This window comes from Oryctolagus cuniculus, chromosome 15 (genome assembly GCF_051225735.1).
Source record: "Oryctolagus cuniculus isolate XC-2025 breed Fujian yellow rabbit chromosome 15, ASM5122573v1, whole genome shotgun sequence".
Taxonomy (NCBI): Eukaryota; Metazoa; Chordata; class Mammalia; order Lagomorpha; family Leporidae; genus Oryctolagus; species Oryctolagus cuniculus.
In genome coordinates, this window is record NC_142881.1 from 5789503 (window position 1) to 5804659 (window position 15157).

Below are 15157 nucleotides of genomic sequence, written 5' to 3' on the forward strand. Positions count from 1 at the left end.
CCAGAACAAGTTTCAAGTGCGCTGACTTTAATGTTAGCAAATTTTAGCTTTTAAGTGACATGAGAATATTTTCATCCTAAATCTTTTTAATTTTTTTTTACTACTTTTAAATAAACTACCCAAAAAAAATGAAAATAAGATATCCCAAATTCTAAAGACACTGGGACTTCGTGAGCCATGGCGTTTGAGCATTTGAGCCTCCTGAATATTGGTCTGGTTACTGCGTTCGACGTCGAGTGGATTTCCCCTCCCAGGGACCATGGGCCTCCTCAGTGTCCTCGTCGTACTGGGACGTAGCGGTCCCAGCGACTGTGAAGGTTGCCTTGGCGACAGTGAGGGTTGGTCCTGTTGCTTCTGTCCATGGTCAGGGCGCCCAGAGCCTCACTGCCCCTCAGTCACCCTGAGTTCCCGGTGCAGTCTCTGTGTGGCTGCGATGCCCGGAGAAGCACTGGGCTTATGAGGAAGGCGAGACCGCTGAGGTCACAGTGCGTGTCAGCGAGACTTGGGAGGGACCACACCACACTGATGGTCACGCGAGCGTGCATGGGGGGGCCCAGTGCGAGCCCAGGGCCTGTGTGAGTGTGTCGCCTATCGGGAGGGGGCCCACAGCCAGCCTGCCCCAGGACCTGTGTGAGCGTGTCGCCTGGCGGGAGGGGCCCACTGCCAGCCTGCCCCAGGGCCTGTGTGAGCGTGTCGCCTGGCGGGAGGGGCCCACTGCCAGCCTGCCCCAGGGCCTGTGTGAGCGTGTCGCCTGGCGGGAGGGGGCCCACGGCCAGCCTGCCCCAGGGCCTGTGTGAGTGTGTCGTCTGGCGGGGAGGGGCCCACGGCCAGCCTGCCCCAGGGCCTGTGTGAGCGTGTCGCCTGGCGGGAGGGGGCCCTCGGCCAGCCTGCCCCAGGGCCTGTGTGAGTGTGTCGCCTGGCGGGGAGGGGCCCACAGCCAGCCTGCCCCAGGGCCTGTGTGAGCGTGTGGCCTGGTGGGAGGGGTCCCACGGCCAGCCTGCCCCAGGGCCTGTGTGAGTGTGTTGCCTGGCGGGAGGGGGCCCACGGCCAGCCTGCCCCAGGGCCTGGGTGAGCGCTGCCTGGCGGGAGGGGCCCACGGCCAGCCTGCTGCATGCCGGTGTCTCCGTTTACAGGTGTACAACCCGAGAATCAGAGCCACCTCGCTTGTCACGCAGCCCATCAGCCAGAGCCAGGCAGAGATCCGCAAGCAGATTGTCGGCGCATCGTCCTCAGGTAGCAGGCGGACACCAGATCCGCGCTGTGTAAACCTGCCCGGGGCAGCCGAGGCGCGGCCGCCACAGCCCTCTGCCTGTCTCTTCTAGGCAAGCTCTTCTGTCTCTATGCTGAGGAATTCGCCTCCAAAGACATGCGGCCCCTGAAGCCGGCGGAGATGCAGGAAGCCAACCTCACGAGCATGGTGCTGTTCCTGAAGAGGATAGACATCGCGGGCCTGGGCCACTGCGGCTTCATGAACCGGCCAGGTAGTGCCGAGGGCGGGCCGCGGGGCCGGCGGCAGGGCGTGCTTGGCGCTGGGCGTCTCTTCCCATGGAGGCAGAGATGCTCTGGGAGCCACTTCTCAAAGAACACACAGGGAGTAGCTCCGGGCCGTGGCAGTGGTCTGCTGTGGGCCGCAGTCGGGGCTGCAGCCGGGGCGGAGTCTGTTGGAGGGGACATTGCTGGCACACGGCCCCTTTAGGAGTCCTGTCGCCGCCCTGAAATATCCGTCTGTTGCCACAGGGGTCAGACGTGGGCATGAGCGGTCAAGTTGTGAGGCTCTGGGCTCAGACTGTCTCGCTACAGCCTGAACACTTCTCTCCGGGGGATGGACGGAGCACACTGGGAGAAGCCCCCTGTCCTGGAAGAGTCCCTGTGCTCCAGAGCCTTGGTGGGCCCTTCGCTGCTCCGCCAGCCGGTGCTACCTTGGAAGTCAGAGCGCTGAGCAGAAGGCAGGAGACACGGAGTGGGCGGCTGTGCCTGTGCCGGGGCAGAGCCTTCCCTCGCGCGCAGGAAGGGAGGCGGGCGGCTGCTTCTGTCTTCTGGCCAGCGGCCGGCCTGCCCTGGGTGCCGGGTGCACATTGCCGCGATGCTGGATGCAGATTCCAGGCGGTGATGCTGGCCATGTGGGCTAAGATGTTGGCCTCTTCAGCTAGGCCGCTGGGGAGGGCCCGAAAGCAGCAGTGTCTGCTCGTCCCCGTCTGTGGGCGCCCTGCCAGTCCCCCAGGGTGACGTGCTCCTGTGTGCAGGGCCCTGCTGACCTGTCACCCGACACCAGCACCAGGGCGGGAGGCGGGCGCTCTCCCACGCTTTGTCTTATGATGAGGCCACTGAGTCACAAAGCAATGAGCTACCTCACGCAGGCGGGGACAGACCTGTCAGAGGAGGGGTAGCCCTCGAGACGATCCTAGGAGGTGACGTAAAATTGTGAAGTGCATGTGGTGAACCCAGTCCGCTTTGTGCTACTTAGAAAGCGCTAAGAATGGTGGCAGGTTGGGGGCGGGGTGAGACATGGGCTGGAGCTGGAGGGCCCGGGCCGGCCCCCAGAGCCAGGCTGCAGTGGCCCTGTGGCTGGGATCCCCGTGCTTTGGAAGTGGAGCCATTCTTTACTTTTCTTCTGGTCTTGGAGGACGACAGATCTGGAAGGGGAGTCCCCTCCGCTCTGGTCATTCTGTGAGCTCAGGGCTTCGGGTGGCTTGGCTTCGCCACAGATGAACCAGCTACTGAAACTATTCCAGAAACTTCCGCTGGAGAACAGGTTTCCTCTGTGGGAACTGCTCCTTCAGTTTCACCCACTGCCTGTCGCTTAAGCCCAGAATCACCACCCGCTGGTGTCCCAGGCGTCTCCTGCTCGGGGGAGTGGACGTTCCCGGACTGGACGCGCAGGTGCGCCAGAGGCGGGCTGGGGCAGTGTCTCGGGTTCCCCCAGCAGCGCAGGGCGGCGCGCGGAGCCACTGTGCTCACTCTCGCCCTCTGGGCTGCATTCACCCCAGGGCCTAAGCTGGGAGCTGCGGACACGGGGACAGCTTGGTTTTTGTCTCCTGACAATACACACACAACCATTTTCTGCTGCGCTTGGGGAAAACATAACTGTGGGGAGGATTAACTCTGACTCACGGTTTGGGAAGCAGAGAGAGAGAGAGACGCTTGCAGCTGCGGCGTCTGATTCAGCTTCTGATTGAAATGCGCAGACGCAGCAAAGTGGCCGCCCTTTCAGGACCCATGAGCCGTACGAAAACGACTTTGGCATAACTAGGCTACAGCGATTAACTGAATTCCCTCAACAGGCGCTCTTTTCCAAAATCCATTTCCTTTTCCATCCCTGACTGCCTGCGGGTTGACCTGCATCGTGACAGTCGCTGCTGATCTGGGTCAGGGCGCTCGGGACCGCCTGACCACTTCCGTGGGCACAGGTGCCCTGAGACCACTGTTATCACCCTGGGAAGGCCATGGTGCCCAATGGACGCTGGGAGAAAAGCCAGCTGGGATGGACCAGACTGCACCGGCTGTCCTCCAGACTCAGAACTCATTTTGGTGGCGGCCAGAGCACTGGCTTCAGAGTGATCTCTGATTCCTTGAGTTGTGTAGGGATCTGTCTTTCCTTTCACCAGACTGCCAGGCGTGGCACGCGAGACAGAGGCCTCGCGAGAGCAGAGAAAGCTGCAGGAGAAGGCGCTGGGGCCTGCAGAGGCCAGCATTGGCCCTGGGAGCAGGGGTCCCAGAGCTGCCCCTGGTGGTGGGACAGAGCCTGCTGGGACAGCGTCGCACGCCGAATGCCCAGCTTGTGAGCAAATGGACCAGGGAGCGTGTCTGCCCATCCCTGAAAGCCTGGGGCGTTGCTCTGGAACTCAGACGTGGTTCTGAAAAGTTTACAGTCTGTGCTAAGGGGAGAGTGAGAGAGAAACAGGCTGTTGACTGCCTAGCCCTTTGTGTGCAGGCCCTCCTGTCCGCAGGCAGGCCTCACGCTGGGGCTTGCATCCGAACAGGCAGACTGACAGGGGCGGCCCCAGCCTCGAAGCTAACAAAGTGCTCTTGTCTGTTTAAGGCCACAAAGGATCTGTTACATCTTCCGATGGGGGCAGGTGTGAACAGAGCCAGGCCAAGGTGCTGGTGCCACGGGGGTCCCTGAGAGGTCAGATGAGATTCTCAAGTGAAAGCGCTCCTCTGCCCGTCCTCGTGTTTGCCTGGAGACCATAGCAGGAGCACTGGCCTCAGGGTCACAGGAGGTCCAGCGGTGGCTGTGCTGGTGGCACCCACTGCTTTCAAGCTGCATGCCGGGGCCAGCATTGGCCCCGAGTTAAGACACCACCTGGGCATCCACATCCCATATCCGAGTGCCTGGTGTGAGTCCTGGCTGACGTATGATGTTGACAGCCTACCCAGGGAGGTAACCGATGCCGGTGCAGCACTTGGGCCCCTGCCATCCGCGCGGGAGACCCAGGCTCTGTTCCCGACTCCTGCACTCAGCCTGGCCCAGCCTCAGCTGTGGCAGCCATTTGGGGAGTAAACCAACACGCAGAAGAGCTCTCTGTCTCTCTCTTTCAAATAGAAGGAAAGTAACTTGTTTAAATGTACCTGCTTACATAGATTAAAAAAGAAAAGGCAGTGGATGAGCTGCACGCTGCCGTGAGGCCAGGCTCTCACTTCCCAGGTGAAGCAGCAGCTGCGGGCGCGGCTTTGGCAGGCTCCTGCCCTTCCTCGGCGTGCAGTGGGTGCATCGCGGGCAGGACCCTCAGGTGACAGTGCCGGGGGGGGCGGTCAGCCAGGGGTCGGCCTTTATGCACGGGGCCGCCTGAGCTCTAGTGAGGCAGAAGCCTTTCCTTCCCATCCTCTTATTCCCGAGAGGCCCAGGACTCCTTGGCATCTGCGTCACGGAAGCCCACACCACTTCCTCCTCCGGTTTCTCCCCTGCCGCGGGCTCTTCCTTGAGTGGACTCGACGCCCAAGGCCCAGTCCTTCCGCCCGCAAGCCTGCTCCTCCGTATGTCTCTGAGTGATGTGGCCCTGGCACGCGGGATGTGCCGCGGGACGTACCACGGGAGTGCGGCTGCTTCTGCTCTTCCCGGGCCAGCCTCTCCCCCACCTTTTCTAAGCCTGGCGGCACACAGGATACAGTCTTGTTAGAGTAGTTTCCTGTGGTGTGTACATTAGCTGGAATTCTTCTGGCTGTGGGTGCCCATAGTCCAACTCAAACCAGCACCAGCAGAAAATGAATTGAGAACGTCAGGTGTCTCCTGAAGTCCAACACAGGAACGTGGCCGTAGAAACTAAACCTTGTGTGGTGTCGACACTTGGCTTCTCATACCGCCCCCCCTCCTGCTCCCTCTTCAGTCTGAGCCCCTGGCCGCTCTCTGCCCTGAGCTCTATGACGTGCTGTGTCTGCCCCTGGACACGCTCATCCTCTCGGTCTGAAGTCTGAGACTCCAGGGAGGGGGCAGTGGCTCCATTTGAGGAGGTGCACGGGGGCCCGTGCTGGCTGTGGGGGGTCACATGGTATACAACCATGCAGGTGGAGATACAGTGCCCAGAAAAGGAGGCTGTCGGGGTACAGCTGTGTTCCCAGTGTAGCGTGGTGTTTGGTGTGCGTGTGGGCCTCTGTCATGAGACCTCCTGCTGCACGAGGGCGCAGAGTGGGGCCGACCCTCCTGTGAGGCTGCCCCGCCCCTAAACGGACCACAGACAGGTGGCTCGAGCATCTCCCTGTGCAGAAGGAAGCTGCCAACAAACAGCAGACTCCTACACAAACAACTCACGCTGGTCATTTTAAAACCCATACTTTTCCCCTGATTTTTCCTGGGTTTTCTGTTTTTACCAGCTCCATATCAACTAACTGCAGTATTACATCTGTTTAAAGATGATCTCACGGGTGGGCATGGGGAGCAGTGGTCAAGGCACTGCTCAGTCCACCCACATCCCATGACAGAACCTCCTGCTGGTGCCCGCCCTGGAGCTGTGTCCTGGGACCCACGTAGGAGATCCACACTGAGTCCTAGGCTCCTGGCTTCATCCTGGCCCAGCCCTGTCTGTTGCAGACATTTGGGGAGTGAACCAGTGGGTGGAAGATCTCTCTTCCCCTCCTCTGATCCTTTGAGTCAATAAAATACATAAATAAGTATGATCTCCTCTAATGGATGTGGGTGGGGAGAACCTTCAGCTGGTCACCCCTAGGAGAACTTGGGCAGGTGTCTTGGCTTTCCCAGCGGTCACTGGGGCTGGGAGCTGCTTGCGGCTGACAAGTCCGCAGCACCTTCGCGGTACCACTGAAGAAGGCTGGTGGCTTTCCCTAGCGCGAGGAAAGGCAGCCACGCGTGGGAGACGCACGCTGCTTCTGCTTCCCTATTCCTGCCCAGCCTGGGCGAAGCGACCGAGGCCCCGGCAGAGAAGGGCGGTGCCTCCTGCTGTGGACTGCACGCGGAGCAGGAGCAGAGCTGGTGTGGGAGGGGCCTCGTGCCGCCACAGTGCAGCGGGGGCAGAGGGAGCCCTGTCCCAGGGCAGGGCTGGACGCACGCACGTCTCAACCCCTGGCAGCGGTGGGGAGTTGGAAATATTTGCTTTGAGATTACCACGGGAGGCCGCTCCATCCCTAACGTCCCCTCCACTCTAATGGCTCAGCTTGATCCTTAATCCTGTGCCTTCCTTGGTAAGAGAAGAGTGCAGGAGTATGGCAGAGGGAAGGACTGACCTTGGCCTTGGGAACTGCCCGCCCTGCCCGCCTGCTCCAGATGAGGGGAGCTGGCACTGCCCTGTGTATCCCCAGGGATAGTTGTGACCTGGAGCTCTAACCTGCAGGCGGGTTCACCGCAATCGGCTTCCGTCTGCATCGTAGCAGCTGCATGCAGAGGAGGGTCACTGTTTCTCAGGGAGGCAGAAAGTACAACAGAAACTGTTGGAACAAGGAGACTTGGCTGAGTGCCCGGAAGTTGGGGGTGGGGCAGGGCAAGCTAGGATTCCTCCTGTTGTCCATCTAGCATTTGGGCACACATTTTCATTTTAGAATTGACATAAAATTTGTAAATCTGTTTTATTTATTCTACTTATTTGGAAAGCAGAGAGACCAACAGAGGTCTCCCATGTGCTGGTCCACTCCCAGAATGTCTGCAACACAGGGCTGACCAGACCAAAGCCAGGAGCCCGGGACTCCATCCAGGCCTCGCCTAGGATCGGCAGGGACCCAACTACCTGAGCCACTGCCTGCTGCCTCCCAGAGAGCCCTGGCAGGAAGCTGGAATCGGGAACGGAGCTGGGCCCCGAGCCCTGGCCTGTGTTTTCTGGATGCGGGGAGCAGCCTGGGAGGCTGTCCTTGGGCTCATTTGACCTTGCTCTTGCTCAGAGCTGGCCCCTGAGTGGGTCCCTCCTCTGCAGAGGACTTGAGCCTTTTTGCAAGTGAACAGCCTCTTTGTGGTAACCAGTTTCCTGCTGGAAAATGCAGCGCCATGTTGGCATCTGGGGCTCCAGAGGGAAAAGGACACAGAAGCGTAGGACACGCTGTGCCCGTGGCCCTTCAGGTCCCCGAGTGACGGCAGTGGGGGCACAGGCCTCGCAGCGAGCTCGTCCCGGGGAGCGCTGCAGCCGGCAAGAACGCCCGAGGGAAACTGCGTCAGAGGAGGGCAGTCTGATTCCGCACTGCCGGGAGGAGGAAGCCTGGTGTCGTTCATCACTTAAGCGGCTCTGCCGTGAGGATCGCTCAGCTAAACCCTCTGCTTTGCAGCTAAGGCGACTGTATGGTTCCCAGTGGGGAGGGATCTTAAACTGTAGACTGGGTTATTAGCAAACCCCATCCGGTTGGCTGGCTATTTATTAATGCTGCACCACCTGTGTGGTCCCACGCATTCTTTCTGATATGCTGCAAGTCCAAGAACACCCTCTCTGTTTCTCGTTAGGAGCAGAATCAGGAAGTCATTTCTGTTGCTGCCTCTGTGTAAAGTGAGTCGTCCGTGCCCTTTGCGGACAGACCCCGGATGCGAGCCAGATGCCCACGGGGACAGTTGCCAGAGGCCCTGGAACTTGCAATGCGGCAGCCCTCTGACTTCTTACAGAAGCTCGCTCGCGTGCAGGGATTCCGTCAGCGCTGCCGAACCCTTCGCCGTTTCCTCGGAGACGCCCCTCCCCCGGCGCTGCCTGTCCCGGTCCCAGCAGAGCAGCGGCCCCCTCGGTGCCACGGCCCCCTCTTGGAAGCTTGAACTTTTTCAGAACCCACCTGTTTCCTTCTCAGGACTGTGATCTCTCTAGGTCTCGTCTTAGCAATTGCCAAAAATCTTCGTGCCAGACGGGTCAGAGGGGTCAAAAATAGGGCAGGGGATGGCACACGTGGAGCCCAGCCCGTAAGACGCTGGTTAAGCTGCCCGGGCCCCACAGTGGCGTGCGGGGCTCCTGCTCCAGCTGTGTGCTGATGTAGACACTGGGCGGCAGCCGTGATGGCTCCGGTACTCAGGTTCCTGCCACCCACATGAGACTGAGGGACCTGACTGAGTTCCTGGCTCCCAGCTTCGGCCTTCCCAGGGGCCACTGCAGACGTTTGCAGGGAGTGAAGTGGTGGAGGGTAGCTCGCTCGTTCTCCCTCCCTCTCTGTGCCTCTCAAAGGACATTTAGGACAGGAATATCCTGGGATGCTTGGTCTGCTTGGTTTAAAGTCATCGTGGGGAAGATCAGACACGGCTGTGACTTTCAGGGTCTTTCCTCCCAGGGGGCGCTAAAGCTGTCGTCCAGGCCTCCGCTGGGTGCCGGTTTCCTGCAGCCTTCTCCGGGGTGGGGTCTCCCTGCCCCTCTGTCCTGCCCCTCGCTCTCCCCACAGCCCATCTCTGCTCACGGGAGGTGCAGCAGGGTGTGGTGCTCTGCCCTCCAGCAGCAGAACGGGACGTGGGGCGCCTGGCAGGGCAGTCACCGCGCCGCCCACAGCCGGCTCTGCCCTTGCTCTCCCGCTGGCCGGACGGGAGCAGGGACCGCATCACCTCGGGGTCTGTGACTGAGCGGCTGAGTTCCTTGGTTTGCCTGAGATTTTGACAGATAGCTTAGCGGTTCAAGCCTGGGCAGCAAAGGAGTAAGTTCTTACTGTCTGACTTTAGCTCCAAGTGCCGCGGGTGAAATTGCTTCTTGGGTTCCCACCGCCGTGTCTCCCGCCCGCCTTGCGCGCACGGGAATTGAGACAGAGGAAAGCGATCTGATCGCACTCGAAAATCCTGCAGCTTCTGGGCAGACAGCAGCTGCACACTCCAGGTCTGTGGCTCCCCAGAAGACAGGAGAGAACCCACACAGATTCACCTTGTCTCCTTGACCTGCCCAGACAGAGATAGGCGGCTTTGAACAAATAGATTTCTTGGAAAAAAGCACAAAAGTACCAGCCTATTGATTTTATGTAAGTTGAAAGAAGAGGCAGGCGCCATGGCTCACTAGGTTAATCCTCCGCCTGCGGCGCCGGCATCCCATATGGGCACTGAGTTCTAGTCCCGGCTGCTCCTCTTCCAGGCCAGCTCTCTGCTGTGGCCCAGGAGTGCAGTGGAGGATGGCCCAAGTGCTTGGGCCCTGTACCCGCTTGGGAGACCAGCAGAAGCACCTGGCTCCTGGCTTCAGATCAGTGCAGCGCCGGCCATGGCGGCCATTCATGGAGTAAACCAATGGTAGACCTTTCTCTCTGTCTCTCTCACTGACTGTAACTCTACCTGTCAAATAAACAAATAAAAAAGAAAGGAGAAAGGCTTGGCCACAGTAAGTCATTTGCATTGGCAGGTAACTTGCCGTCCTCAGCTACTCTTGTGTGCCATCATGTCTGAGTTCTGGGCTGGTTCTGGTGAATTTTTCCCTTTATTGGACAACATATTTTCCTGCTGTTCATGCCTGGTAATTTGTACTGGACACTAGAGGCTGTACGCTGCACACTGTAGCTGGCTGGGCACTGACCACTCCGGAGTTCCTATAAATGACTCGGCTGTTGTCTGGGACACCGTGCGGCCCTTTCGGGTCTGGCTTTGCAGCTCTGTCCCCTTCTGTGTTTCCGACACAGGGCTCTGTGCGTCAGGTCTTCTGGTCCGGCTTGTGGGAGCGGTGCTACCCTACAGCTGTGTGAGCGCCAGGCTGGGGCCTTCTAACCCTCTCCCACTGCTCTGAGTCTGGCCTGGGCCATTCCTAACAGAGGCAGCGGCTGGTGCTCCACGGCCTAGTCCAGGACTGTCAGATCCGCAGTCCTCTCTGGCGCTCCCAGCCCCCGCGGCCTTGGCTGTGACCACTGTAGGCCCCTCGGCCCCTCGGCGCCGTCCTCGTAAAGCAGGCTCCTCCTGGGTTCCTTGGGGTCCTCTCCCTGCAGCCCGGCCTGCAAACTCCTTCAGGGCATCACCTGCAGTCTTCGTTTTCGAGCTGTTATTTCACGTGTCTGCCTCCCGGTTGCTTGTCCGATGCAGTGCCAGCGTCCAGCCCGTTACTCTGGCCTGGCCGAGCCAGCGTCCAGCCCGTTACTCTGGCCTGGCCGTGCCAGCGTCCAGCCCGTTACTCTGGCCTGGCCGTGCCAGCGTCCAGCCCGTTACTCTGGCCTGGCCGAGCGACCTTAATTGCTGCGTCTCCTCTCCAGCACCGGAAAGTCTGATGCAGGCGCTGGAGGACCTGGATTACCTGGCAGCGCTGGACAACGATGGCAACCTGTCGGAATTTGGGATCATCATGTCCGAGTTTCCTCTGGATCCGCAGCTCTCCAAGTCCATCCTGGCAGCGTGTGAATTTGACTGTGTGGATGAAATGCTGACGATCGCTGCCATGGTAACAGGTACTCCGGAATGGCTCTTCTCTTGGATTCGGAGTCTGCACCAGCTGTGGGTTTACACGGATCCATTTGGAATTGTATTTCAGGGGCCATATTTACTCAACCTCGTGAAGTGACTGGGAAGTCTTTGTACAGATTAAAGGGAAGGGGCCAGCACGGTGGCGTAGCGGTTAAGCCTCCACCTGCAGCGCCAGCAGCCCTTCTGGGCTCCGGTGTAAGTCCTGGCTTCTCACTTCTGACGCAGCTCCCGCTACTGCACCTGGGAAAGCAGCAGAGGATGGCCCGAGTGCTTGGGCCCCTGCCCTACGTGGGAGACCCGGAAGAACCTTTGGCTCCTGGCTTTGGATCAGCCTATCTCTGGCCATTGCAGCCATTTGGGGAGTGACCCAGTGGATGGAAGATCTCACTTTCTCTCTTTCTCTCTCATTCTCTGTAACTCTGCCTTTCAAATAAATAAATTTTAAAAAGTAAAAGGGATACATGATAAGAATCATCTTTTATAAAAGATGTATTTATTTATTTGAAAGTCAGAATGACAAAGGGAAAGACAGAGATCACCCATCCACTGATTCTTTCCCCATATGGCTGGAGCTGGCTGTAGGCAGAAGCTTAACCCATTGTGCCACAAGTATGCATTTAACATGACAAAAGTCTAAAAACACAAAGTGGAAAAAAGATTTGCTTATTTGAAAGGCAGAGTTATAGAGAGGGAGGGTTTTGGGGAGAGGGAGAGTTAGAGGAAGGAGAGGCCAAAGCCAGGAGCCTGACTCGTCAGGATCTCCCACACGGGTACCGGGCCCCAGTGCACTGCTCTCCCAGGCGTGTTAGTAGGAGCCGGATTAGAAATGGAGCGGATGGGACTTGAACCAGAGCTCCGGTAGGGGGTGCCACCTTGCAGGCAGTGAGTGGCTTGACTCTGCCCGTGACGCGGGCCCCCAGATCCAGAGACCTTCTTAACCAGATCCGTGAAAACTTGCCAAGTTTGCTTTTGCTGGATTAACCGGTGTTGACAGAAGTGTTTTCTCCCAAACAGTGAAGCGTGCTGCTGGTTCTTGAGCTTCCTGCGGCTTCACCCACCCCCCCACACCCCACCCTCCCGCTTCCATGGCTTCACTTCCTCCTCTGCCAGCGGCACACGCTGCCCTGGGCCTCCCTGCTCCCACCTGAATCCGAGCAAGGTCTTTACTCTAACGGGCAAAGCTGGGAAGAGCAGACACACGGAAAAGGGGAGAAAGAACGAGGCTAGACCTCTGATTCTAAGCACACAGGAGTGACGTATTTACTCAGACAGGAGCCACCAACAGGCAGCAGCGCCTCCCCGCGTGTTGTGCTATGCGGTGTCCCCACTGTTGCTGACCCCGTGACCTTTTGTGTTTGAAAGCCCCTAACTGCTTCTCGCACCTGCCACACGGAGCTGAGGCGGCCGCCCGGGCGTGCTGGAAGACATTCCTACATCCTGACGGAGACCACTTCACCCTCATCAACGTGTACAAGGCCTACCAAGACACAACTCTGAACTCCGCCAGCGAGCGTGAGTGAGGCTCGGCTTGGGGGTCCCTGCTCGGTCCACCTTTTCCCCAGATAAGGCTAAGTTCTTCCGCCTTGGCATTTGGCAGATGCCCTCTTTAGCCCCGTGGCCTCGGAGTGGAATGGCACCCAAGGCCCCGGTACACCCCTAGGTTCCTGCTGCTCCCCTGGAGCTCCGGCGCGTGCCATGAGTGCATGTGTGTGCAGCTCCAGCATGGCCGCTTCCAGAGGGGGGTGCCCAGGGCAGATCAGTCCAGCTGGTGTCCCTAAGTGCCAGCATGTAGAACCCTGCTGTGTGCGGTCCATCTCGGAGCACTTGATTCTCCGTGAGGAAGCAGGACCCGAGCCTGTGGAGCGTGGAAGCCACAGGCCCGGCTGCAGGAACCGAAGCCCCGGCTGAGCAGGGGAGGTCGAGGTTCCCACAGGGCACGGCAGGGTCGGGAGGCCAGAGCCCGCGCGGGCAGCCCTGCGGAGCTCCCTCCCTGCCAGTTTTCGCACCTGTTTTCCCTGGAGCACCTGTGAGCTGGTTTGCCCCGGGAGCTGCATGGGGGACACTGACCAAGCCACGCCTTTGTTGCTGCACGCAGCCTGAGTGGCCGCTCCAGCCCACTGTGCAGAGGCCAGGTGCATTCCAGGTCAAGGCAAACCTGCAGTTACGGGCGGCAAGTTTCAGAGTGAGCCAGCGACTGGATCTGGCTGGGATAGGCGGCTTAGCGCTGAGGGGACTTCCCCATCAGGCCTCGGCGGGGCTTCTGCAGTGGCGTTCTCCTTGCTGATTAGACGTGGCCGTGCGTACCCTGCGGCGTCACGAGACAAACACTGACTTAACACAACCTCCTCTGCCCCGGGGGCCACAAAGGTGCGCTCCTGCTTCCCCAGCACCGGGAACGGGCGTTGCCAGGCGGCTGGGGCGGCGGAGCCCGCGGCACGGCCTCCCTGCCTTCCGCTTCCGCGGCCGCCACAGCCCGTCTCTGTTCTCCCTCCCAGACTGTGTGGAGAAGTGGTGCCAGGACCGCTTCCTCAGCTGCTCCGCCCTCAGGACGGCCGACGTCATCCGAGCCGAGCTCCTGGAGATCATCAAGCGAATTGAGCTGCCCTACGCGGAACCTGCCTTTGGCTCCACCGAGAACAGCCTGAACATCAAGAAAGCGCTGCTGTCCGGCTACTTCATGCAGGTACGGAGGGCCGGGCCGCCCCACCCCACCTCTGCAGGACGCTCGGCCTGCAGCCCTCACTTGGAACGGCCGTGCCGGTGAGGCTACAGGGAAGGCTCAGTCAGGTCACTTCAGCGCAGTGAAACGAATGATTCAAATCCAGCAGCTCGACCAGAGCAGGCTCTGAGGCTCCAGCCATGTGCCCAGAGACAGCATGCACACAGAAACGGAGATGAGCTCAGAAGACCGCTGCCTTGGCTACAGTTTAGTCCAGCAACCAGTGGGTTGGCTGATGCTTAACTAAGTAGTTGTTTACAGCCTGGTCAGCGGACTGGCCCCGGGGCCTCCTGCGGCCAGCCCAGCTCGGTTCCTGGACTACACTCTATCGGTTTGGTTTGCTGGGCCCAGTGCAGGTGCCCAGTCCAATTCTATGGTATCCTACAAAATAGTGTTCAGCAGCTTTGTTAAATAGGTTCTTTATTTACTATTCAATAAGACTAAAAATCCATGTGATTAAAGACTTGGTATTTAAATATACTTCCTTTCATTCAAGGGCATAAAGGGACAAGCCAGGACATGTAACTGTCCACAAGGACAAAAAATCTTTTTCACTGTAGAACACCAGATACAGGGACTCACTCGCCTGTTTGCAGATTAGCTCAGTTTAATGAGTGATATTAATGCCCCACAATTCAAAGCCCTGTCTCCTTTCTTCCCCATAATGAGGGCTCACACACACACATCACAGCGTAGGCGTGGGCTTCACATCGTAGCAGGGAGAAATATGGAAGTTCCACATAAACTCTACCGCAGTCCTCGGAGATAAAGGCACTTCATCCTAGAGTTCTCGTCTGTCAGGAAGAAGCCGCTGCCCGCAGCACAGGGTCACTGTGAGGATTAAGGGAGCTGACGTACCCAGCGTGACGCATACACGCCCGTGGTGTGGCAGGTCTGTGCTCGGCTCTGTTCACGACCACAGGAAGTTAGCACACTGCCCTCACGCTGAGGTCGGTCAGCATCATCACTGTCTGAGTTTTGGGCAAAGCAAGCTTGTGGCTTATTTTCTGCATTTTTAAGCTGTTCTGTAGTAAATACTCAGGGTTTCTTCTCAGCAGACCTTCATTCCCTCTGTGTTAACGCCGTGTCCTTCTCCTTGAAACGCCGCCCCTTAGATCGCGCGGGACGTCGACGGGGCGGGCAACTACTTGATGCTCACACACAAGCAGGTGGCGCAGCTGCACCCCCTGTCCGGTTACTCCATCACCAAGAAGGTGCCCGAGTGGGTCCTCTTCCATAAGTTCAGCATATCCGAGAACAACTACATCCGGATCGCCTCCGAGATCTCGCCCGAGCTGTAAGTCGGAGGGAGAAGCAAGGGCTTGCTTGGGAATGTGTGCGTACGGGGTGAACACAGACACGGTTCCTGCTCCACTTCCAGTTGTAAGCCTGGAAGTGTCGACTCCACGATGATCCCAGACACCTCTCCCTTTGAGGTTACGAAACAGGACAGCATGTCTTTAACAAGACGCTGGCGTGCACTGCGCAGGTGCAGGGACCCTGAGGGGAACGGGCGTGGCCTTCTCTCTGTGAGAGGAGCTGGTCGAGTGGGGAAGGGGAGGGGCGTGTGAGGGAGAAGAGACAGCCAGGGTGGGCTGCCGCCCGCGGTCAGGGCAGCGGCCTGATACCGGGGAGCCTGCTCGCTCTGGAAACCAGCTGGGCTGCCGCGTGCACATCAG

General features: G+C 59.0%; 1 protein-coding gene across 5 annotated transcripts in view; it reads left to right on the forward strand.

The window, feature by feature from the left end:
* The window catches only part of DHX32 (DEAH-box helicase 32 (putative)), a 55807-nt gene that overhangs the window by 37339 nt on the left and 3311 nt on the right, over window positions 1-15157 (forward strand). For 4 of the 5 annotated variants that reach the window (XR_007914499.3, XM_002721247.6, XM_017350760.4 and 1 more), the window contains 6 exons: window positions 1134-1233; window positions 1323-1481; window positions 10552-10743; window positions 12122-12271; window positions 13255-13442; window positions 14594-14775. Coding sequence is in view for 4 of the 5 variants with exons in the window: in XM_002721247.6 (XP_002721293.3) it covers window positions 1134-1233; window positions 1323-1481; window positions 10552-10743; window positions 12122-12271; window positions 13255-13442; window positions 14594-14775 (971 nt within the window). In the remaining variant the exon portion in view is untranslated. Of the gene's footprint in view, window positions 1-1133; window positions 1234-1322; window positions 1482-10551; window positions 10744-12121; window positions 12272-12854; window positions 12994-13254; window positions 13443-14593; window positions 14776-15157 lie in introns of those variants that run through there. The other variant, XM_089313834.1, reaches the window with a different exon arrangement.